We start from the raw sequence: 24,845 nt of genomic DNA, 5'->3' as shown, positions 1-24,845 counted from the left end.
GAACCTAGATATTTGGTCCAACATTATTCCAAATACCTTCCATTATTCTAAAAATACCTTCTGTGAAGGTATTTTTAGATGAGATTGCCATTTAGATCTGTAGACTTTGAGTAAAGCAGATTACCCTGCACAATGTGGGTTGGCCTTATCCAATCAGTTGAAGGCCTTCAGGAATAAGAAGATTTACCTCCCTTGAGGAAGAGGGAATTCTGCCAGCAAAATGCCTTCAGACTTGAACTGCAGCTCTTCACTGGGTCTCCAGCCTGCCAGCCTTCCCTGCAGGCTTTCCAGGCTCCACGTTCACAGGAGCCGATTTCTAAAAAAGTGCACACACACACACACACACACACACACAGAGACAGACACACACACACACACACACACACACACACACACACACACACCCCTTGTTGGTTCTGTTTCTTGGTATATACCTAATATACCAGGTAATGCTGAAGCTACTATTTCATGGATCACACTTTGAGTAGCAAGACACTAGAGAATATCTGGCATGTCCGTACATGGCCTCATCTGTAATCGTGGCACCTTCAGCATTGTCTGTGAGAGCAAAGCTGTAGGAAAAACAAAAGTGTTCATTATCATTAGTCCAAAAAAAGTACATTGTGGCTCATTCTTATATTGGAATATTCTATAACCATGAAAATAAATACCCTAGCCCTATAAGAATCAGACCATATATTCATATGAAAAATGTAATTTCAGATCATGATTATAAGGAGAATAAAGACACCTACGGTATGAAAATATATGCATACAACATATATACAATACTTTAAGAATGCTTTTATTCACGAGAAAATTATGAAACAATTTATGGAGAATATAAACACCATATTCTTGTTGTGAGTTGCATCTGAGGAGTAAAGGAAGGACAAGTGAAATGAGGGGATGGGCTCAAACATTCGTCAAGTTTATTGCTTAACCTGGGTAGTGGATACACAAGTGTTCATTTTATAGCTCTCTATAACATTTTGCATATTTGGTATGTTGGATTAGTAACAAAAATTTTAGAAGCTGAAGGTTTATTCTACCATAAACGTATACTCATTTTACCAAATGATTAAAATACAGTTAATTATAGAGATGAAAATATCAATAACCAACCATCCCATCATCGCTGGAAAAAGAACTGCTAACATTTTCCTGAACTTCATTCCCTTATTTTTTGTTTGCTTGCCCACGTGCAAATGTATTGCATTGACATTTCATAGAACTGTGATATATACGCAGTTTTATGCTGTATTGTTTTGTTGATGTTTTAATTAATATTAAATCATTTGCTATGGGGAAAGTATTGAACTTCGATTTCTATCAAACCGTGTATAGATGTACCTGTCTCATTTCTAGAACCATGCATCTGAATGCACGGATTGGAAATGCCAAATCTGTCTTATACTAAATAATGTTACATATCTGAGACTGCTCCTGAGCTTTTTATAGTCTTCCTTTAAACTGTATGTCAACTAGTTTGTTCCCAACAAAGATGAAGGTGCAGCGCCGCAGAACAATTACATTGCCTGGCAATGCAAACCCCATTCACACGAGTCTCCTTTTGGATGGTTGGGAGGAGTAACAATAAATACGATGAATGATGCAAACGTGTATTCATCCCTAGAAGACGCTGGGCATTTGATATGGTTTGTCTCTGTGTCCCCCCACACAAATCTCATGTTAAATTATAATCCCCAAGTTTCAGGGGAGGGGCCTGGTGGGAGGTGATTGAATCAAGGTAGCAGATTTCCCCCTTACTGTTCTCGTGATAGTGCGTTCTCATAAGATCTGATGATTTAAAAGTGTGGCACTCCCCCCCTCCCCTCCTGCCACCATGTATGTTGTGCCTTACTTCCCCTTTGCCTTCTGCTATAATTGTAAGTTTTCTGAGGCCTCCCCAGCCATGCATCCCGTACAGCCTACAGAACTGTGAGTCGATTAAACCTCTTCTCTTTATAAACTGCACAGTCTCGCGTAGTTCTTTATAGCAATGTGAAAATGGACTAATATATCATTGCTCTGCTTGCTTTCAATGCAGTGATCCATTTAATCCTCATGTCAACTTTAAGGGGCAAGTACCATCCCAATTCCCATATAGCCCAAGAAGAAAGGTGAAATCCGGAGAAAGAAATTGCTTACTCGAGATTAAGTGCCTCTCAACTAAAGGACAAATCCACATGTATCTCACTCTACAAACTCCACGCCCACAACCACTGTTTCTGTATTGCGACTTCTTCTCTGTTAGAGCTGAGGCCAGCACAGGATGAGGGACTCACCCAAGGTCCTCTGGTTCACCATGGGTGCCAATATTGCTTTATTCTCATTTATACTCTTTTTTAAAGACTTGGTGGGAAATGCTCCTCTGGTATCAAACTAGAAAGGAAATAAGAAGATTGGAGATCACCTGAAATAAAAGCAAATTATTTTCTTCTCCTTCTTAAAATTCCTTGCTTTTCCCAAGACACGAAAATGACACCCAAAACTCATACATTAGGTAAATATCTGTATATTTCTCTTTTCTGGCTGTTATTTCCAGGTGCTCTCTAAGACAGATACGCTGTATAGTTTATTTGAAAGACGTCTCTCTTAGGGGAGGAAGTGAAATGGGCAGTATTAATGTTTTTCCAAGTCTTACAATGTGCCAGGCATTTCTGTAGGGGTTCTCCTGTTTCCCCCATCAGAGCTCTCTGAGGAAGGTAACATTCCCATTTTACAGATGATCAAGGATAGACCCACAGAACACTATACTTTTTCAGGGTCACACATCAAGTCATGAGCAGGAATGGGCTTCTCTCTCTTTCCCGCCTCACAATATGCCCATTAGCCTCCCTTCCAGATGATGGGCTTCCAAAGCTTAAGGAGTGATTGTTTTAAGCTGTCCTAGAATTGTATCCACATGAGTACTCCCTCAACATGATATTCAGTATAGGAATAAAAACCTTGTGCCAGAAACCTGGGTGTAGGAGCCACATGGTTGAGCTGGTCCCTGAGGTGTTAAGCAAGGCTTACATGAAAACAGAGTTGTTGCTCTCTCTGGAAGGTGGCCTGAAAAAGATTACTGACGTTTGCACAAGGATTTTAATCCACAGGTAATTTAACTAATTTAATTCTTACAGCTATTCAAGTTACTGTTCATTGTTGATATTATTCAGATCAGGGTACAGAGGTTATGGGAAGTTAAGCAACTTTCCCTAGAGAAATAAACTTGTGAATTAATGTCCAGGAACTCAAAAACTATAATTACACAGAGTACCATTATTTTTCTGCTCCGTTATCTGGGAAGACAGTCAATGAACCTAAGTGTGTTGTTTAGGGTTTCTCATTAACAATGAGCACTACTGCTTCTCTCTCTCTCTCTCTCTCTCTGTCTCTCTCTCTCTCGCCCCACAATGTTTCAGTTAATGATGGACCACATATATGACAGTGGTTCTATCAGATTATCATAGAGCTGCCCTATACAGGTGACTATTTTGCATCTTTTATACCATATTTTTGTTGAACCTCTTCTATGTTTAGATACACAAATACTTAGCATTGTGTTACCATTGCTTAAAGTATTCAGTACAGTAACATGCTGTACAGGTTTGTAGCCTAGGAGGAATAGACTATAGCATATAGCCTAGGTGTGTAGTAGGCTATACCATCTAGTTTTGTGCAAGTACACTCTATGATGTTCATACTTTTACAGGATCTTTGGGGTGTCACTTTTCTGGCCGGAAACCTCTGTGGCCTGTGGCACCTTTGCTTGAGTTTTTCTTGGGCCCACTGGGCTCATTCCACCCACTCGAACTGGCAGGCTGCGCTCAGCTCATGCTACCGGCCTGGATCACACACCTGCCACAGGAGACTGCATGGAGCAGCGAGGGGTGTGTGAGCAAGTGTGTTGTCCAACCACTGCACAGTCAGAAATGCCGGCTGCTGCAGCGGGTGGGGAGCTCCAGGTGCCAGCATGGGTGCCAGCTCTCCACTGGGCTGCCACTTGACCAGGTGCACCACGGCTTCCACAGTTGGCACCAGGGAACACCGCGGTGCCTGGAAGCTTGGAGACGCCAGGAACTGCAGAGCCTCAAAGACAGTGTCACAGCCCTGGCTCACTGAGCTCCTCGGTCTGGGCTCCCAAATGGCCGTAGCTCTTCTTTCCTTCTCTTCGCCTGCAACATGGTGAGCAAGGGGCATTCTCAGCCCTGTTTGTGTTACAGATCCTTTAGCCTCATTCAGTGGGTCCTGAGATCTTATCCTGTGCCCAGGAAGAATAAGGTGGAGGGTGGGCAAGACGAAGAGGAGCGTTATTGAGCAATAGAACAGCTCAGAGGATACCCGAAGGGGGCAGCTCCTTTCTGCACCCAGGGTGTCTCAATGACTGTTCAGCTGCTAGCATAGAGGGTAGCTTCTCTCTGCTAGGCAAGTCAACCCGACAAGTGTTCAGCTATCAGCAGAGAGGGTAGCTCCTCTCTGCAGCTGGTAATCCCATCATCTGCACAGCTCTCAGCAGAGAGGAGGCCCTAGAGAGTGGGTGGCTCCTCTCTGCAGGCAGGTCATCCCATCATCTCCCCATTGTCTCTTCATCGTCTCTGCAGCTCTCAGCAGAGAGGAGGCCCTAGGGTGGGCTGCTCCTCTCCGCAGCTGGTCGTCCCAACGTCTGCTCAGCTCTGGCTTATCCCAGGGCTTTTATGGGCCTCGGAGGGGAGGAAGTGCATGCCAGTTGCTCCATGGGTGGCCATGGGCGGGCCCAGAAAGGGCACCACAAGTTCCCACTCCAGTCCGAAGGACTGGCAGCCCGACCCCAGCCCAAGTCTGGTCCCGCCCTGGTCCACAGGACTGGCAGGCCAGACTTTGGGCACCGACGAGCATAGGAGGGAAGCCAAGGGGTGGCTGAGGGCAGCTCAGTGCTGGCCTGCGGGGTGCCCCTCGGCACCCACAGCCTGGGCGACATGAATGGCAGCAGGAGGCAGACAGGTTCCTGGGCAGAAAGGGGTGGGTCCCCGGTCAGGGACTACAGATTTATCTGAGTTTTAGCCACTCCGCATGTAACCAGGCAAAAAGCCATAAAAGCAGGCGCCCAGAAACATTTCCTCTTCCAAATGTCAACTTCTCTCCAATCTCTGCTGGCTTTCAGTCTTTCTCAAGTGCTTTAAAATAATGAACAACAAATGTTAATTATTCTGTGACACAGTTACAGAAAATAAGCACCACTAAATCTTAGCATGAAGCAACAAGAACGCAGAAATATCATTATTAAGGTATCAAAATGTATACATCATACAGTACTCTAAGCAAACCATGATATAAAAATATGTACTATGATAATCTCATAAATATTCTAAGGAGACAAATAGGTACTAATGGGAAATTGTTTTTAAAAAAAGCTTTATTGACACATAATGATTACACACATTTATGGGGTACATGTGGTATTTTGGTACATACGTATAATGTGTAATGATCTAATAAGGGTATTTAAAATATCCATTGCCTTGAACATTTATAATTTCTCTGTGTTGGGAGTATTTCAAATCTTCTAGCTATTTTGAAATATACAATAAATTGTTAACTATAGTCAGCCTACTGTGCTATCAAAACAGTATGGAGGTTTCTCAAACAACGAAACATAGAACTACCATGTGATCCAGCAATCACACTGCTGGGCATTTATCGAAAGGAAAGGAAATTGGTATATCAAAGGGATACCTGCACCCCTATGTTTATTGCAGCACTATTCACGATAGCCAAGATAGGGAATCGACTTAAGTGCCCATCAACTGACAAATGGATAAACAAAACGTGGCATATATGCACAATGGAATACCATTGGTTAAAGGGTACAAACATGCAGTTAGAGATAAGGAATAAGTTCTAGTGTCCTCAAGTGCTTTTAGATAGTTATTTAAGTTGTTTCCCAGAGTTTATAATTGCTAGCTACAGGAGGTTTGGTTCAATGTGACTTACTTTGCCCTTACTGGAAGTAAAACAAGTGCTCTGCCTTTAATTATGAAAACAATGAGTTATTGACTTTCTTGCCTGAAGAGGTTGAATGCAATTTAATTGTGAAAGTGAGGGATGTCTACCTCAGTCGAAATGGAGAATGCAAATAGGGATGAATTCCTTAGTTACCATAGGCAAAAAAGGTTTCGTATGTAGATCTATATATTTAGAAAAGTGAAACATTAATTTAAATAAATCATGTTCTTACCAGAACGCCTTAATTCGAAATATGTGAGCTCTTATAACAAATTATTGGAATTGACTTTCCTCCATAGCATACAGTGTCTTAAACCATAGCATGTTCCCTTCAGCTGCACTCTCAGCTGAAATAACTTTGCATGTGTGTGTATACACACATAGGTATGTGTCAGGTATGAACATATAATAAATATATAGAGATATATTTTCAAAGGAAAATGTAATCTTCTCATAACATCTCTTTGCAACATGCCTTTTTCATATAACAGCATATTTTCCAAGTAATGGAACACATTTCTAACATGTTATTTTTTTTGGTTTGCTTCACAAACAGGCTTATCCTGTGTTTTCAAAAATATTATTTTGTTTACTTTACCTGATTATAAAATTAATGTAAATTTTTTGCCCAAAACAAGTAACTGTTTTGTATTTTCCTTTTCCTCTATCTATGTTATGGTATTAATTCAGTTATATAAATTATAAATCAACATATACATTGTGTGTGTGTGTGTGTGTGTGTGTGTGTGTGTGTATACACGCAAGGAAATAAAATGTTTCCAAATTTTAACTTTGTTTATCAGTAGGCGTCATCAACCCTAAACAACAGCTAATGTCCTTTCTGTTTCTATGGCTATGCTTATTCTGGACGTGTCATACAAATGGAATCATACAGTTTGTGACCTTTTAAATCTGACTTATTTTAGTTAGCATAATGTTTTTAAGGTATGTGCCAGTACTTTTTTATGGCTGAATAATATTCCATTGTATAGACGTACCACATTTCATTTATACATTTATCAATTGATAGGCACTGGATCGTTTCCATCTTTTGGCTACTATTTATAATGTTGCTGTAAATATTCATGTACAAGCTTTTGCTTGAACACCTGCTTTCAATTCTCTTATGTAAAGACCTAGGAGTGGAAGTGCAGGCCGTGTGCTCATTTTTAAACAAAGCTGATTTTGCCTGTGCAAAATTGATTAAAACGAATAGACAAATAAAGAAACAAACCTGTTTTTATGGTATTACCAAATGGCTGCCTGGGAGCAAGGAGACCATCAGGGAATATGGACAAATAAAATACTTGAACTTTTGAGAGAGGGGATTTACCAGGTAATGGTTTTCTACGGTTACACATAAATATTAGAAATGCAGAAGGCAGCAGGAATTGCTTCTGTTACTGGAAATCCAAATCCATTAAATTCATTCTCTAGGCTTTTAGGCACTTAGGGTTATGTTGAGTATTTGTGACACAATTCTTACAAAGGCATAAAGCATACCATTCTGTAAACAGGCAAAGACTGTTCAGACAAATATCTATGTCTAATGTGAGCCGATTCAACTGAAATGCTGTCCCCACATCACTCTTTGGGTCAGAGGAAGATATCATGGCCAGAGATCACTGGGCACAGAACTGAATTTATCCAAGATGTATTGTCTTTGAATACCCCATTGTGACCTGCCAGCTGGAGGTCACACAAGAAAATATGACAGCACTAAATATGGCAAACAAAAGTTCATTCTACCCCATCAAACATTTTTTAATGTGGTATTTAAAAGTTTTTTCAAATATGAATTTCCTTAATTTGTTTAAAAATGGAAAAATGTGCTTATTTATCATATTCACCTCAGAAAGTCTATGTGGCACATCAGTGATGTGACGTAGAAAACTTTTAACTCCAGGAAAGCCAAACTCAAAGGCCTATGGGGTCAAGTTGATAACGTAGATAATATAAGCAGGGCTGTACAAAAATAACAAGAACTTTTGCTACCACAAGTTAGTACCCTCTCTCCAGTTTTACGGAAATGAACAGTAGTCTTAGTCTTTTTTTCACCCACTTTTCACAAATTTTATTTTTTAGCCGGGCATGATGGCATGTGCCTATAGTCCCATCTTACTTCAGGAGGCCGAAGTGGGAGAATTCCTTGATCCCAGGAGTTTGAGGCTACCCTGGGCAACATAGTGAGATCCCGTCTCTAAAACAATAAATAAATAAAATTTTATTTTGAATAGAGAAGTAATAATTGTTTTATTTATTAGGTACAATGTGATGCTTTGAGATAGATAGATAGGTAGCTAGATAGATAGATACAGATTGGCCATCCAAACAAGAGTCCATATAAACCGAAAATCCTTGTAAAAGACAAGGCAGTGATATTGGCATTGGCAGGCCAAAAACGAGAGCTGTCCTTATTTCAGAAAAGCTCTTGGGAACTGATCATATTGTCCTCATTTTTCTTATGAATGTTATACGCATCCTTGATAGTTCCAACTTTTGGGTAAACATTTTCATTAACCTCCATAATAACCCCGGCAATAAAAAGAAAACTCTTCTCAACTCCTTATGTCTGGACAAAGCACGTAATGTAAGCTTCTTTGTGTGTCTGCTCCTAATTTCATTCCCTTTCTTTTCCTAATTCTTTAATTGGACTTTTTTGTTTATATAAAAATAATTGTAAAATATTAATCATGTCTGTCTTTAATCTTTTGATTTTGGCTTATCTGGTTTTAGATGTCATATTCCTTCAATTAATATTAATTTACAACAAAGGGTAAAAATTGATGATTTGGGGAACACAATTTTGTCCGCATAACATTTCATTTTAAACAGTTGCCAACATCTAAAAATTGGAAGATTTCGTACATAAATAAAGCTTCTTGGCTTCTCTTGAAAAATGAGAAGGTTTTGCCACACAGGGCCTGCATTCCTGCATGCCCTTAAGGAAACAACTTATCCCCAGTCACTGTGGTGCCTGTCACTTCCTATCCCCACACATACACAGAATATTCGTTTTTAATTGTACTATTATTGCTGTTGTTTTTCTTACAGTAAAAAGTAAAATATCTGTTGTGAAAAGAGCAGATTTTAAACATTCTGACTAAAAATAAATGATAAATAGGTGAGGTGATGGCTATGTTAATTCATTTGATTTAATCATTCCACAATCTGTATCTATCTATCTAGCTACCTATCTATCAAGATGATGGGATTACCAGCTGCAGAGAGGAGCTACCCTCTCTGCTGATAGCTGAACACTTGTCGGGTTGACTTGCCTAGCAGAGAGAAGCTACCCTCTATGCTAGCAGCTGAACAGTCATTGAGACACCCTGGGTGCAGAAAGGAGCTGCCCCCTTCGGGTATCCTCTGAGCTGTTCTATTGCTCAATAACGCTCCTCTTCGTCTTGCCCACCCTCCACCTTATTCTTCCTGGGCACAGGATAAGATCTCAGGACCCACTGAATGAGGCTAAAGGATCTGTAACACAAACAGGGCTGAGAATGCCCCTTGCTCACCATGTTGCAGGCGAAGAGAAGGAAAGAAGAGCTACGGCCATTTGGGAGCCCAGACCGAGGAGCTCAGTGAGCCAGGGCTGTGACACTGTCTTTGAGGCTCTGCAGTTCCTGGCGTCTCCAAGCTTCCAGGCACCGCGGTGTTCCCTGGTGCCAACTGTGGAAGCCGTGGTGCACCTGGTCAAGTGGCAGCCCAGTGGAGAGCTGGCACCCATGCTGGCACCTGGAGCTCCCCACCCGCTGCAGCAGCCGGCATTTCTGACTGTGCAGTGGTTGGACAACACACTTGCTCACACACCCCTCGCTGCTCCATGCAGTCTCCTGTGGCAGGTGTGTGATCCAGGCCGGTAGCATGAGCTGAGCGCAGCCTGCCAGTTCGAGTGGGTGGAATGAGCCCAGTGGGCCCAAGAAAAACTCAAGCAAAGGTGCCACAGGCCACAGAGGTTTCCGGCCAGAAAAGTGACACCCCAAAGATCCTGTAAAAGTATGAACATCATAGAGTGTACTTGCACAAAACTAGATGGTATAGCCTACTACACACCTAGGCTATATGCTATAGTCTATTCCTCCTAGGCTACAAACCTGTACAGCATGTTACTGTACTGAATACTTTAAGCAATGGTAACACAATGCTAAGTATTTGTGTATCTAAACATAGAAGAGGTTCAACAAAAATATGGTATAAAAGATGCAAAATAGTCACCTGTATAGGGCAGCTCTATGATAATCTGATAGAACCACTGTCATATATGTGGTCCATCATTAACTGAAACATTGTGGGGCGAGAGAGAGAGAGACAGAGAGAGAGAGAGAGAGAGAGAAGCAGTAGTGCTCATTGTTAATGAGAAACCCTAAACAACACACTTAGGTTCATTGACTGTCTTCCCAGATAACGGAGCAGAAAAATAATGGTACTCTGTGTAATTATAGTTTTTGAGTTCCTGGACATTAATTCACAAGTTTATTTCTCTAGGGAAAGTTGCTTAACTTCCCATAACCTCTGTACCCTGATCTGAATAATATCAACAATGAACAGTAACTTGAATAGCTGTAAGAATTAAATTAGTTAAATTACCTGTGGATTAAAATCCTTGTGCAAACGTCAGTAATCTTTTTCAGGCCACCTTCCAGAGAGAGCAACAACTCTGTTTTCATGTAAGCCTTGCTTAACACCTCAGGGACCAGCTCAACCATGTGGCTCCTACACCCAGGTTTCTGGCACAAGGTTTTTATTCCTATACTGAATATCATGTTGAGGGAGTACTCATGTGGATACAATTCTAGGACAGCTTAAAACAATCACTCCTTAAGCTTTGGAAGCCCATCATCTGGAAGGGAGGCTAATGGGCATATTGTGAGGCGGGAAAGAGAGAGAAGCCCATTCCTGCTCATGACTTGATGTGTGACCCTGAAAAAGTATAGTGTTCTGTGGGTCTATCCTTGATCATCTGTAAAATGGGAATGTTACCTTCCTCAGAGAGCTCTGATGGGGGAAACAGGAGAACCCCTACAGAAATGCCTGGCACATTGTAAGACTTGGAAAAACATTAATACTGCCCATTTCACTTCCTCCCCTAAGAGAGACGTCTTTCAAATAAACTATACAGCGTATCTGTCTTAGAGAGCACCTGGAAATAACAGCCAGAAAAGAGAAATATACAGATATTTACCTAATGTATGAGTTTTGGGTGTCATTTTCGTGTCTTGGGAAAAGCAAGGAATTTTAAGAAGGAGAAGAAAATAATTTGCTTTTATTTCAGGTGATCTCCAATCTTCTTATTTCCTTTCTAGTTTGATACCAGAGGAGCATTTCCCACCAAGTCTTTAAAAAAGAGTATAAATGAGAATAAAGCAATATTGGCACCCATGGTGAACCAGAGGACCTTGGGTGAGTCCCTCATCCTGTGCTGGCCTCAGCTCTAACAGAGAAGAAGTCGCAATACAGAAACAGTGGTTGTGGGCGTGGAGTTTGTAGAGTGAGATACATGTGGATTTGTCCTTTAGTTGAGAGGCACTTAATCTCGAGTAAGCAATTTCTTTCTCCGGATTTCACCTTTCTTCTTGGGCTATATGGGAATTGGGATGGTACTTGCCCCTTAAAGTTGACATGAGGATTAAATGGATCACTGCATTGAAAGCAAGCAGAGCAATGATATATTAGTCCATTTTCACATTGCTATAAAGAACTACGCGAGACTGTGCAGTTTATAAAGAGAAGAGGTTTAATCGACTCACAGTTCTGTAGGCTGTACGGGATGCATGGCTGGGGAGGCCTCAGAAAACTTACAATTATAGCAGAAGGCAAAGGGGAAGTAAGGCACAACATACATGGTGGCAGGAGGGGAGGGGGGGAGTGCCACACTTTTAAATCATCAGATCTTATGAGAACGCACTATCACGAGAACAGTAAGGGGGAAATCTGCTACCTTGATTCAATCACCTCCCACCAGGCCCCTCCCCTGAAACTTGGGGATTATAATTTAACATGAGATTTGTGTGGGGGGACACAGAGACAAACCATATCAAATGCCCAGCGTCTTCTAGGGATGAATACACGTTTGCATCATTCATCGTATTTATTGTTACTCCTCCCAACCATCCAAAAGGAGACTCGTGTGAATGGGGTTTGCATTGCCAGGCAATGTAATTGTTCTGCGGCGCTGCACCTTCATCTTTGTTGGGAACAAACTAGTTGACATACAGTTTAAAGGAAGACTATAAAAAGCTCAGGAGCAGTCTCAGATATGTAACATTATTTAGTATAAGACAGATTTGGCATTTCCAATCCGTGCATTCAGATGCATGGTTCTAGAAATGAGACAGGTACATCTATACACGGTTTGATAGAAATCGAAGTTCAATACTTTCCCCATAGCAAATGATTTAATATTAATTAAAACATCAACAAAACAATACAGCATAAAACTGCGTATATATCACAGTTCTATGAAATGTCAATGCAATACATTTGCACGTGGGCAAGCAAACAAAAAATAAGGGAATGAAGTTCAGGAAAATGTTAGCAGTTCTTTTTCCAGCGATGATGGGATGGTTGGTTATTGATATTTTCATCTCTATAATTAACTGTATTTTAATCATTTGGTAAAATGAGTATACGTTTATGGTAGAATAAACCTTCAGCTTCTAAAATTTTTGTTACTAATCCAACATACCAAATATGCAAAATGTTATAGAGAGCTATAAAATGAACACTTGTGTATCCACTACCCAGGTTAAGCAATAAACTTGACGAATGTTTGAGCCCATCCCCTCATTTCACTTGTCCTTCCTTTACTCCTCAGATGCAACTCACAACAAGAATATGGTGTTTATATTCTCCATAAATTGTTTCATAATTTTCTCGTGAATAAAAGCATTCTTAAAGTATTGTATATATGTTGTATGCATATATTTTCATACCGTAGGTGTCTTTATTCTCCTTATAATCATGATCTGAAATTACATTTTTCATATGAATATATGGTCTGATTCTTATAGGGCTAGGGTATTTATTTTCATGGTTATAGAATATTCCAATATAAGAATGAGCCACAATGTACTTTTTTTGGACTAATGATAATGAACACTTTTGTTTTTCCTACAGCTTTGCTCTCACAGACAATGCTGAAGGTGCCACGATTACAGATGAGGCCATGTACGGACATGCCAGATATTCTCTAGTGTCTTGCTACTCAAAGTGTGATCCATGAAATAGTAGCTTCAGCATTACCTGGTATATTAGGTATATACCAAGAAACAGAACCAACAAGGGGTGTGTGTGTGTGTGTGTGTGTGTGTGTGTGTGTGTGTGTCTGTCTCTGTGTGTGTGTGTGTGTGTGTGTGTGTGCACTTTTTTAGAAATCGGCTCCTGTGAACGTGGAGCCTGGAAAGCCTGCAGGGAAGGCTGGCAGGCTGGAGACCCAGTGAAGAGCTGCAGTTCAAGTCTGAAGGCATTTTGCTGGCAGAATTCCCTCTTCCTCAAGGGAGGTAAATCTTCTTATTCCTGAAGGCCTTCAACTGATTGGATAAGGCCAACCCACATTGTGCAGGGTAATCTGCTTTACTCAAAGTCTACAGATCTAAATGGCAATCTCATCTAAAAATACCTTCACAGAAGGTATTTTTAGAATAATGGAAGGTATTTGGAATAATGTTGGACCAAATATCTAGGTTCGTGTTCTTGGATGTGGCCATTGAAGGGGAGAAGGGTTCATATCCAACCACTGGCTTTCTCCACCACACGGGTAACAGGAGGGTGGGATCATAAGGAGTGCTGCATGGAGGGGAATTCTGAGATCATTAATGGAATGATGCCATTAAGGCCTCATGAGCAGACAACTAGGATGAATGGAATCCATGTTTGCAAAGATCAGCAGCAGTTATGCAGTAGGGCTGAGGGCAGGAGCTATAGGCAGGAACCCCGGGGTAAGGGAATCAGTTGGAGGCAAGTTCTGGGACAGACTATTAGGAGTGCAGACTAATACACAGGAGCCAGAGGTATTCTGAGGGAAGGCACAAAATTTACTTGGAGATGAGGGATAGAAAAGGGCATCATCGAGGCCACTCACCCTGGTGTTCCTGCAGTTGCTTCTGGACTCCTTCCACACGGAGTTTCCTGTGCTCTGATGAAGACAGGGAGGGGTCCACCACCCGCCCACACCAGCAACCTTTGTAAGAAGTGCAGCTTTGCTGGGTGACTCTAATCCCAGCTACTCTTGAGGCTGAGGCTGAAGGACTGCTTGAGCCCAGGAGTTTGCACCCAGGAGTTAGAGTCCAGCCTGGGCAACATAATGAGACCCCAACTCTAAAAAAAGTACACCCTGTTGGAGGTGTCTATAAACTTGATGCCATCATACGCAATGGGCAGGAAAACAAGTGACATATGGGAAATAATGCCTCTTCTCAGGGATGAGCCCTTATGAATCCCACAGCCCCAGCCTCCCTGCCACCCTATCCCTAAGGAGAGTGTGCCAAGGCCCAAGGAAAAGAACAGAGCAGCTGTGGATGGACTCTCCTGGCTGTGGCTGCCATATGCTCCTTTCTATCCGAATCAAAGTTTCCCCTCCACACTCCACACAATTAGCACATAAATGAAAAATGTCAAGAATAAAAGAAAGTCATCACTGCAGATCTACGTAAAATTATAGCATGATGACATGAATAGCTTTATGTTAATGACTTTGTTAACTAAAATGAAATGGATATTAAACTGTATCTGCATTATGATTTCATATAAAAATGTGTGCATATATATTTATGTGCACATATATATTTACTCAGTTATTTATGACTGAATTGTTCTCAATGATTCTAAAAAATGGCTGCGTCAATTTACATGCTCGGAAGCAATGTATGTGAGTACTCTTATCTCCTCCCTCCAACTTCAGAAATAATCTTGGGAAGCATACACTTTGCCTCACCATTTAAACTTCCAAGATTGTGTCCTAATGGACCATTTGCAGAGAGACGTGTGTGTGTGTGCGTGTGTGTGTGTGTGTGTGTGTAGAGGTAGAGCGCACGAGAGATGAGAGAGTGAGTTCAGGTGTCAGAGTTAGCATGTGCTGGGAGGACAGGACCGCAGGAAATCGTGGGAATTGGCAGGAGGATGAGTGACTGGAAGACCAGGACGTCAGAGCTGGCTAGGGAAGGAGGTCCAGGCTGTGGAAGCCTGATGATGTAGAGAGAGGAAGCAGAGGGGCCATGTGATGGGTTCCATGGTTCCTGTCCACAAAGGAGCCCTGGCAGCTCTGAGAGCCTGAGCTGAACAGACACTGTGGTTGCTGGGTAACATGTGAGGCCATCTCTAGTCCCCACGATGAGGCTGAGAAGCACACATTGTAGTCTCTGCTCCCTGGGTGAGAGGACCAAGGCTTAGAGAGGTACAGGAGCTTGTCTTTGACTACTGAGGCACTACAGGGAAGAACAAGGTTGGCATTATTCTTTTTGTAATGGCGACTATCCCCTTAGTTCCTAGTTTTATGAAATCCACACTCCAACATATAGATCCCTAATGTACATGTACACGAAGAACAGAAAAGTGGCAAGTGGTAGGAAATAACGTATGCCAAACACGAAAGCGGAGGCATAATTTGTAAACTGGTGGTACTTCTCCTATGTCACCATTTACAGGACTGTGACTTGAAAACATCACACTGCTATTATTTTAATTTCAAAAAGTATGCCAGCTGATTGTCTAACGTGCAAGCGTCACAGAAGTGTGGACAATAAATTGTGCAAATGTTGCATTCAACTCTTGCCTGCAGTTCGGAACTGCTAAATGCCAGTTGTTGAGAACTGACCATAAGGTGAGATTCTGTGCTACCGCTGTTTGTTTAGAAGTGAAAATAAATGGCTGAACCCCTTCAAGAACATGCATGGAGCACCCGGTGTCAGCTCTCTGAGGAGTGCGCTGGGTAGATGGGCTGAGTCTCCCCCCTCCCCCGCCGCAAGTGCTCCCGAGACTCCTCCTCGAAAAGTGCACCTTTGGGAAAGGGAGGGGTTGGGACGGTGGATGGAAGCCCCTGGTGTGCCAAGGTAACATGCCTGCTTCTGTGGGCCTCCAGGTCGAGCATCTGACAGAGTCCCACTGTCTCTCAAGGCCAATCTCTGGAAGGAGCGTGTGTCCTTTCTCATGAGGATTTACTGACAAAATTACCTATGAAGGCAAGCCAGATTCGTGTATCTGCTAAGGCCAGCCAGGGATGAACAGGGATGCAGTGCTTTCAGCCCTGGCCCCGCTGGCTCACGGTTGGGGCAGGGGAAGAGCAATCCAGGGCACACAATGTACAACGTGTAACGTCACTCTTTATTATGAAAATAAAATGGTGATCATGAGTGGCGCAAATACACAGAGCAGCTGGCTCTTTGGATGGTTATGTCATGTGGCCTGCAAGTTAACGTTGGCTTCCTGGTCAGCCAGGCCTTAGGCTGGTGAAAAGAGGAAACAAAGAGGATGTGAACGAAGACAAAGAAGACATCGAAGGGCTCCTCTCAGGAGATTTGCTTGAAGGCCTCCGCGGGGATCTTGCCCTCGGTCTAGAGAAAGCAAAGAAAAGGAGTCAGGATGTTAGTAGAGCCAGGTGCCCTGGGTTCCATCACCACACTACCCGGCCTCCATCTTCTTGGCCCTCCTGACGACCCAGAGACAGCTGTCTTTTACCTACTTGATTCCCAGACCTCACCTGGAACATAGTGAAGACCTGGCCAGCTCTAGTGTAGTTCCACTCATTGTCCTGAAGGCACCTGCGGTGGGAGAAGAACAGGTGCTCTCCATGACTATCCCAGGACAGACACGCTGACTATGCAATGCCACCCTGAATCTATGCTACCTTTTTGCTGGGTCACATGTACCAATATGAGCACTATTGTAACAATGAAAAAAGGCCTAGGGAAAACCAAAACGCCTACCCCTGACATTAATGCCCACTAGAATTCAAATCAGAAACATAGGGGTATTCAAATGAACAAGGGAGCTTAATACATATTGATAAAGAAAGATGTTCAAGAAATAACAAGTGGAAATTCAATAATACGTTTCTTTTTTATTGAGATATAATGCACATACTGTAGCAGTCACCATTTTAAGGTGTACAATTCAGTGCTTTTAAGTCTATTCACAAGATTGTGCAACTATCACAACTATCTAATTCCAAACTATTTTTATCACCTCAAAAAGAAACTCCTTAACTGTTAGAGATCACTCCCTGTTCTCCCTCTTCCCCAGATCTTGGCAACCACTACTCTGCTTTCGGTCTCTACGGATCTGGCTATTCCGAACACTTCGTATGAATGGAATCATATAATTATGTGGCTTTTTGTGACTGGGTGCTCTCACTTAGCACATAATGTTTTCAGGGTTCATCCACGTCATAGCATATATCACAACTACATCCTTTTTTGTGGATGAATAATATTCTAATAATATTCCACCGCATGGATGTACCACATTATCCATTCATCAGCTGAAGGTCAATCGACGTGTTTCCATTTTTTGGCTATTTGGAACAATGCCACTACGGAAATTCATGTGCAAGTTGTTGAATGGGCATATATTTTCATTTCTTTTGGTAGACACTTAGGAGTGGCATTACTGGATCATGTGGTAACTCCAAGTTTAAGATTTTGAGGAATTGCCAAAATCTTTTCCCCAGCAACTGCTCCATTTTATGTTCCCAGTAGTAATGCATGAGATTTCCAATTTCTCTGCATTCTCACCGACATTTGTAATGTTTCCTTTTATGGACTAAAGCTATCGTAGTGGGTATGAAGTGGTAACTCACTGTGGTTTCGATATGCGTTTCCCTAATGACTAATGATGTTGAGAAGATTTTCACGCGCTTCTTGGTCATTTGTATATCTTCTTTGGAGAAACGTCTATTCAAATCATTTCCCCATTTTTTAATTGGGTGGCTTGTCTGTTTGTTGTCGAGTTGTAAGGGTTCTTCTTGTCAGCAATGTGATTTGCAAATATTTTCTCTTGTTCCCATCAGTCGGTTTTCCGCTTTCTTGATAGTGTCTGCTGATGCACAAAAGCTTTTAATTTAGATGAAGTCCAATTTACCTATTTTTTCTTTGGTTGCTTGTGCTTCTGGTTTCATAGGAAAGAAATGGTTGCCTAATTCAAGGTAATGAAGATGTACACTTACAGTGTTTTACAGTTCTAGCTCTTATTTTAGGTCATTGATCCATTTTCTGCCAGTGTTTGCACATGATGTGAGTTAGGGGTCAAAATTAATTGTTTTGCAAGTGGATATCCACTTCTCCCAGCACCATTTGTTAAGAAGACTATTTTTTTTTCTCCATTGGATTTTTTCAGCACCCTGAGTGATAATCAGCTGGACATAAATATGTGAGATTATCTGTGGACTCTCAATCATATTCCATTGATTCCCACGTCTGTTCCTATGTCGGTACCATACAGTCTTGATCAATGTAGTTTTGTAGCAAGTTCTGAAATGGGGAAGTGTGAGTCTTCTACCGTTGTTCTTCTCTTTCAAGATGGTGTTGGCTGTTTGGGGTCCACTGCATTTCCACATGAATTTTGGGATTACCTTGTCAATTTCTGCAAAGAAGTCAGTTGGGATTCTGTCAGGGACTGCAATGAATCTGTAGATTGTTCTGGGTGGTACTGCCATCCTAATGATATTAAGTCTTCCAATCTATGAACGTGGGATGCCTTTCCATGTATTTAGGTCTTCTTTAATTTTTTTCAGCAATGTTTTGCAGATTTCAGAGTATAAGATTTGCGCATCTTCTCTTAAATTTGTTCCCACATACTTTATTCTTTTCGATGCTACTGTAGATGAACTTATTTTCTTAATTTCATTTTTTTGGATTGTCCATTGCAACTACATAGAAGTACAAATGATTTTTGTATATTGTATCTTTCAACCTTGCTGACCCGGTTAATCAGTAGTTTGTTGTGGTTGATTGTTTCAGATTTTACAAATGGAAGGTAATGTCATTTGGGCATTATGCCATTCAAAAAAAGATTTACATATACCAGTATAAAAGTATGATACCTTTTCCATGGGCCCACTTTTTTTGGAAGCAAAATATCCAGATAGTTATTTTTCCAAATCGCATGTGAGTTTCCATTACTCATTCCTCTGATGTCCCAATTCCCCCCATCCCCACGTACTCCCAGCACTCACTTCTGAGACCACTCCAGTTTCATCCCAGACTGGGCAGAGAAAGCCTGCACCATTTCCTGCTGCTCCTGGGAGAGGGAGGGCTCAGAGTTGGAGGAGAGTGTGGACACTGGGATGAAGAAGGCACTCTGAGTCTCCTGGGGGCTGGCATCCCTCACAAACAGCTCGTCATTCACGATGCACAGACTGGAGGAAAGAAAAATGCACCCTCAAACTGGACAAGTAGATAATTCCGCACCCCCAACAACAGGATCCTTCTTAACCACTGCCACTCAACAACCAAATTCCTTCCATATCCCTAACTGTGCCTGCCTCCCAGATTTTTTGGCTGGTACCCTCTAACCCTCCCACAGAGTCCACCTTTGGAGAGACTGTCTACCAGCTTCACTAGATTTTTAGATCCAACCCCAACGCATTTACCCTGTACAACAGCCCAAGGAAGTGGATAGTCTTATTCCAATTTTCAGAAAAAGGCACTGAATCACAGAGTGGTCGAATAAGTTGATCAAGGTCACACAGTTTGTGAGTGTTGGGGTGAGGAACAGAATCTGTATTCTGACTCCAGGGCCCACACTCTTAAACACTAGGCTAGACTGCTCCTTGGATCTTCCTGTCGGCCTTCCACAATATTGAGAACACCCCGAGGACTGCACCCACCACATTTCCACAACGCTGGCCCCAAGCTTGGATGAGTGCTCCCACCCACAACACAGCACTAACCTGGAACTGCTGCCAGGGGTAGCAATGAAGGTCCGGGTGAAGGCGAGAACAGAACCCTGAGACTGTCCTTCCACTTCAAAGACAACAAACACCACCACCTTAGAGTTGCACAGGCTTTAACATGCTCACACGGTGATCCCCAGTCAGAGTCTTGCTTGACACTCACACAGAACGGGGGGGGGGGGGGGGGGGGCGGGGGCAGACCAGGACAATTGTTCACTTGGAGTCAGGCAGATGTGGCAGGAATGGGAAGGGCAGCAACAGGAACAATCCGCTCCCAGTGACAGAGCCCCTATCGTGTGGGGCCCTGTGAAAACCACAAGTTCACTTAATTCCTATTTCACAGTAGCCCAAAAGATAGATTATTAGCCCCGTTTTGCAAATGAGGAAACTGAAGGGTTAAGTAACCAGCACAAATTCACAGAGTAAGGACCTGGGATGAGAGCTGTCAAACTCCACAGTCTGTGTCCTTAACGCACGCCTGAGCTGTGCAGGGCAAACAGGCATGGGCCTAGGTCAGATCAGGGTGGTTTGAGGGCAGAGTGGGGGTGGGAAAACACGGAAGAACGAAGAGGAAGGAAAGGAAAGGAATGGAACGAAAGCAGGGAAGCTGGGGGAGTTCTGAGAGGGAGCCCAGCCAGGGGGAGGGAGCAGTGGCGGATCTGGGGAGGGGACTACACAGACACTCACCTTCCTTGAAAACCCCATTGACAGAAAAGCAGAGCATCCGTTCCTGAAAAGGAAGCGCTCAGGTGCTCAGGATCCTCCTTAACCTCCTACCCACCTCTGGCTCTCTGGGCCTGCCCAAGGGAGGAAGCAGGTGCTCACCGTCTGGCACCACAGGTCCACCAGGAAGGAGCTGAGGTCATGATGAGTTTTGGGCAACGCACTGAGGGAGTCCACAATGTCACGTTTTGTGCGCCTCAGCAGTTCCCCCTTCAGGTCTGTAGAGGAGAGGAGAAGCAAGGAATGGCAGGGTGGGCGGGGCGGGGCGGGGCGGGGGGCTGCCACATCCTGGTCCTTGGCCCCTGTGATTGTTCCCATCACACCCCCTTACCTTGTCCACTCTTCCCCATCACACACTTACAGGGGTCCTTGAGTGCTTTCATATTCCTGCTATCCTCAAAGTACTTGCACAAGCTGTTCCTAGGAGAAAAAGAGGAGCAGGAGTGGGTGGTCCGGCCAGTGCGGGCATTTCCAGGAGTTGGCCTGTGTCTGCTGGGGAGACACACAGCCCCAGAGCAGGGTCTGAGCCGTGATACTCACGGGGCTGAGTCCTTGGGGTCGAAGGGAATAGCCAAGGAGAAGCAGGCCTCATTGTGGTAAGCACCGAGGAGACCCTGTCGATCTCCAGAGTCATAGATCGAGTAATACCTGTGGGGAAGCAGTGAGGACAGGCTATCTCTGTGGCCTGGGTCCCAGATGAGACTTGAAAACTCCCATGAGCTGACATGTGCACGGGTGACCCAGCCTGTCTCAGCCCTCCCCTTCCTCATGGTCCCAGGGATACTCACTGCTGCAGGAATTGCAGGACTAAGTGCTTTAGGGTCTCAGATCCAGTAAAGTTTTGCTGAAATCAAAAGACAATTTGGATCTATGCGGTGGACAAAGCCTCCCTTACAGCAACCCGAATCTTGCTTGGTCCTTCTTCCTCACCTTGCAGGGTTTCATCGTCTCAGAGCTGTCAATGTCAACAACCACTGGTGCGGATAACTCTCGGCCGTCCTGGAGAAGGAAAGAGGGAGTCAGCAGTGGAGACCAAGGAGGTGGAGCTGGATGACCGATAAGATGAACATGCCCAGGGAGACAAGCATCAGAGGCCAGGTGGGAAATGGCCCTGGAAATTCCAGTGGGTGGCTTTCTCATGGGGTGCTGGACATCTCTACTATTACATGCAAATGTGTGTGTGTGTGGGGGGGGGCGGCGGGGGGGACATATTTTCCAGGGAGAATATTCTTGTCTTTTTCAGGAATCCATGCCTGTAAAATGGATGAGGGTCTGATACAAGCATGTAATCTAGGCAAGACCCAAAGGACTTGAGGGCAGGTGTGGAGGTCATTTTCTTGAGTAAGAGGAGACAATGATGACGGTATTATACATACTTACCAGGCGTAACAACTTGGGGAAACAATCCCGGATGGCACTGTCCAAAACCAAAAATTGAATGAAGTGACTGACAGTTCAGGGTTGCACAGTCTCTCTTCCACTCCCTCTCACACTCCTCCCTCTCCTTCCTCCCGGTTAGCCTCCATCTAGACTGTCCTGACTCCCTTTTCTCCAGTGCCACAAGAAGCAGCATTGGGAGCCCAGGCTCCAGGGCTTTCTTCCCCTCCCTTCTTCCCTCCCTCCCTCCCCTTTGCCCAAGTCCCCCTTGGAAGGCTCTGCAGGGAGCAGGAAATGGGGTGGCAGCCCAGGGCTCTGCTACCTCACTGGCTGTCCATCAACCTGCCTGACCAGGCCCTGGCCAAGACCAGGTCAGCCCTTAGGGACGGCCCAGGATGCTGGGACACGGAGGTGAGTGAGGCCGGACTCAGGAGGCAGGAAGGGGAAGGCAGAGGGGACGACAACAGAAACGGGGTGAAGGTAGGGAGGGACGGATGGGTGAGACGTAGGAGAGGAGAGACAAGGGAGAAACAGGATGCAATGCCAAGGGAAGGGAAAGACTCTCTACCGCAGAGGTGGAGTTCAGGGGGGAATAGAGGAGAAAAGGGCTCCCCTGCTGCAGCCCTTTCCCTCACTGCTCCCTGGCTGGCCCTGGGGACCCAGGCAGGAAAGGAAAACATGCGCCTGTTGGGCTGGGGCCCACTGGATGCAGCTGGAGCCTTTCTCACCTGTGTGAGCCCAGTCTGAGCTGGGCATGGGAAACAGAGCAGCCACGGGGACAGGAGATCTTCTCCCGGGAGGAGTGAAGAGTCAGGCCCCAGCTCAGCATGGGGTTCAGAGTCTGGGGACCCCCCTCTCCAGACCACTGCATTCTCTTCTGAGGGTCCCTGACTCCTGTGCCCCTCTGCTGACGCCTTGACCGAGGAATGCTACCCATCTCGGGCTACCCAGGGCTCCTCTGAGGGCCCAGGCAGGACGATGTGAGGTGTGGAGGGAAGGAGGGGCAGTGCCCTGAGAGGCCTGTCCTTCTGTCTCTTCAACCTCCTCTGCCCTCTACCTTCCACTCCTGCCTCAGGAACGTGGCCCGCTTCTGGCCCCTTGACTCAGGAAACCCAGGTTTCTCCCCAAGGAGGGCCCAGCTCCTGGCATTGGGCCAGAGGAAGAGATGGCATGACAGCAGCCACCCAGGGCCCCAGCCCTCAGTATGGGGCAGGGAAGCCCCCATGCCAGCCCAGGACAGGTGGGGGGACCTTTTTGGAGCAAGAGAAGGAGAACCCCTCTCGGGACAGGGGAGGGAAGCCCCATCTCAGCATGGAGGCAGGAAGGCCGGTCTCAGCATGAGGCCCCGGACTAAAGGACTCTTCTCGGTCCAGGGCACCAGCATCTGAATACTGCTGGTCCTGGGGAGATGGGGGAGCCCCACTTCCTGGAGCACACTCACAGAGGGTGCACTGGAGGAGGCTTGGTGGAGACAGGCGGGAAACACACCCCAGAGCAGGTGAAAAAGGGACCATGTCAGAGGAAGGAAAGGAGACCTCTAAGCACAGATGAGTGAGTGACACAGAGAGAGGACTGTGTGTGTGTGTGTGTGTGTGTGTGTGCGTGTGTGTGTGTGTGTGTAGGAGGGGGGTTTGTGGTCCTCCCGGAGGACCAAGGCTGCTTCTTCCTGCAGAAGGGCACCTTCAGACACAGCTCAGTCACCCAGGGAGCAAAGGTGCCCAGGAAGGGCGACAGGGGTTGCCACTGACCTTACATAGGCGCACTGGTCCGAGAAGGTGTTGCACAAGGGGTTCCCTTCTAGCCATAGCTCTTTGAGCTTCAGCCCTTTCACCTTGCCCAACTCCCACACCGACTCCAGCTAAGAAAGATGGGGAGGAAACTGAAGGAGGGCCAGGGAAAGAGAGACACCTGGAACCTTGGGTTCCGAATTCCCCCAGTCCTCACGGTCACCCACAGGTACCACTGCCTGTCTGTTGCCACTATCCTGATGTGTCCTGCCCTCCACCCAAAGTTGATCTGGCTCCCCCTTCTCACCTTATTTTTGGAGAGGTTCAGGGTCTTGACTTTGGGAGCCTTCTCTATAATGTCAGAAAGGCCATCCAGCTGGTACAGTTTGTTGTTGCACAAGTTCAAAGACAACAGCTTTGGGTCAAGAAGAGTTAGAGGGGCGGCTACTATCTTGGGCCTCAGAGACAAATCTTCCCTCCACCTTATCTCTTCCACCCCTCTAACTAAATACCAGCACTGAGCCTAAGGCTTCACCTCAGGGAAATTTCTTTCAATGATCTTCAGGGTGGCAGCCATGCAGTTTCTTCGATTCAGGATTATATCAATGTCACGGCCCATCAAGTCTTGAAGAAGCCAAGAGAAGGGCATCAGAAGGCTGGGAGGGCCCTGGCTGGACCAGAGCCAGCGCCAACCCCTCTGTAAATTGCCATTCCTAAGTCTCCCTCCTAGGCAGACCTCTCTGCCCCTGCTTGTCTTAGAATTGTTGCTGTCAGCCTTACCTGGGTCAAAGCGGAGATTCTGGAGATCAAGAGCTTGCTGGGAGACATTGTACCGTTTGTTCATGGTCAGCTGCAGAGATAGAGATGAAGACAAGAGGCTCTGAGGCTCTGGTGGTGGTGGTGGTGGTGGCGGCGGTGGTGGCGGTGGTGACAGGGAAAGAGGGGGCCAGGGGAAGAAGTGGTGGGTCCAGGAAGCGGGCATACAATGATCCTTGAGTCTGTATTACCTTTAGCATCTCCATTTGGCCTGGCTTCAACTTATTCTTCACAGAGTAGGGCGCAGTAGAATGATTGACAAATATACATATCTGCAGGAAGGCAGGGTGCTAAGTACCAGGACCTCTCATCCCAAAGAGGATGACCAGCCCCCTGGCCTGTCC

General features: G+C 44.8%; 1 protein-coding gene across 5 annotated transcripts in view; it reads right to left on the bottom strand.

Moving 5' to 3' along the window:
• Positions 1-16,269: 16,269 nt before the first annotated feature.
• LOC129475949 (nuclear RNA export factor 2-like) overlaps positions 16,270-24,845 on the bottom strand; it is a 49,649-nt gene continuing 41,073 nt past the window's right edge. For 4 of the 5 annotated variants that reach the window (XM_063635197.1, XM_063635194.1, XM_063635198.1 and 1 more), the window contains 15 exons: positions 24,693-24,773; positions 24,466-24,535; positions 24,221-24,309; positions 23,993-24,100; positions 23,707-23,816; positions 21,962-21,998; positions 21,512-21,580; positions 21,370-21,425; positions 21,122-21,229; positions 20,943-21,001; positions 20,684-20,799; positions 20,546-20,588; positions 19,856-19,928; positions 19,139-19,321; positions 16,270-16,520 (listed from right to left, as the gene is read on the bottom strand). In XM_063635197.1, the coding sequence (XP_063491267.1) occupies positions 16,397-16,520; positions 19,139-19,321; positions 19,856-19,928; positions 20,546-20,588; positions 20,684-20,799; positions 20,943-21,001; positions 21,122-21,229; positions 21,370-21,425; positions 21,512-21,580; positions 21,962-21,998; positions 23,707-23,816; positions 23,993-24,100; positions 24,221-24,309; positions 24,466-24,535; positions 24,693-24,773 (1,326 nt within the window). In that variant the 3' untranslated portion in view covers positions 16,270-16,396. Of the gene's footprint in view, positions 16,521-16,666; positions 16,728-19,138; positions 19,322-19,855; positions 19,929-20,545; positions 20,589-20,683; positions 20,800-20,942; positions 21,002-21,121; positions 21,230-21,369; positions 21,426-21,511; positions 21,581-21,961; positions 21,999-23,706; positions 23,817-23,992; positions 24,101-24,220; positions 24,310-24,465; positions 24,536-24,692; positions 24,774-24,845 lie in introns of all 5 variants that reach the window. The other variant, XM_063635195.1, reaches the window with a different exon arrangement.

Source organism: Symphalangus syndactylus, chromosome X (genome assembly GCF_028878055.3).
Source record: "Symphalangus syndactylus isolate Jambi chromosome X, NHGRI_mSymSyn1-v2.1_pri, whole genome shotgun sequence".
In the NCBI taxonomy this organism is placed as follows: domain Eukaryota; kingdom Metazoa; phylum Chordata; class Mammalia; order Primates; family Hylobatidae; genus Symphalangus; species Symphalangus syndactylus.
Note: the sequence above shows the minus strand (reverse complement) of the source record. Positions and strands in the feature narration are given on the sequence as shown.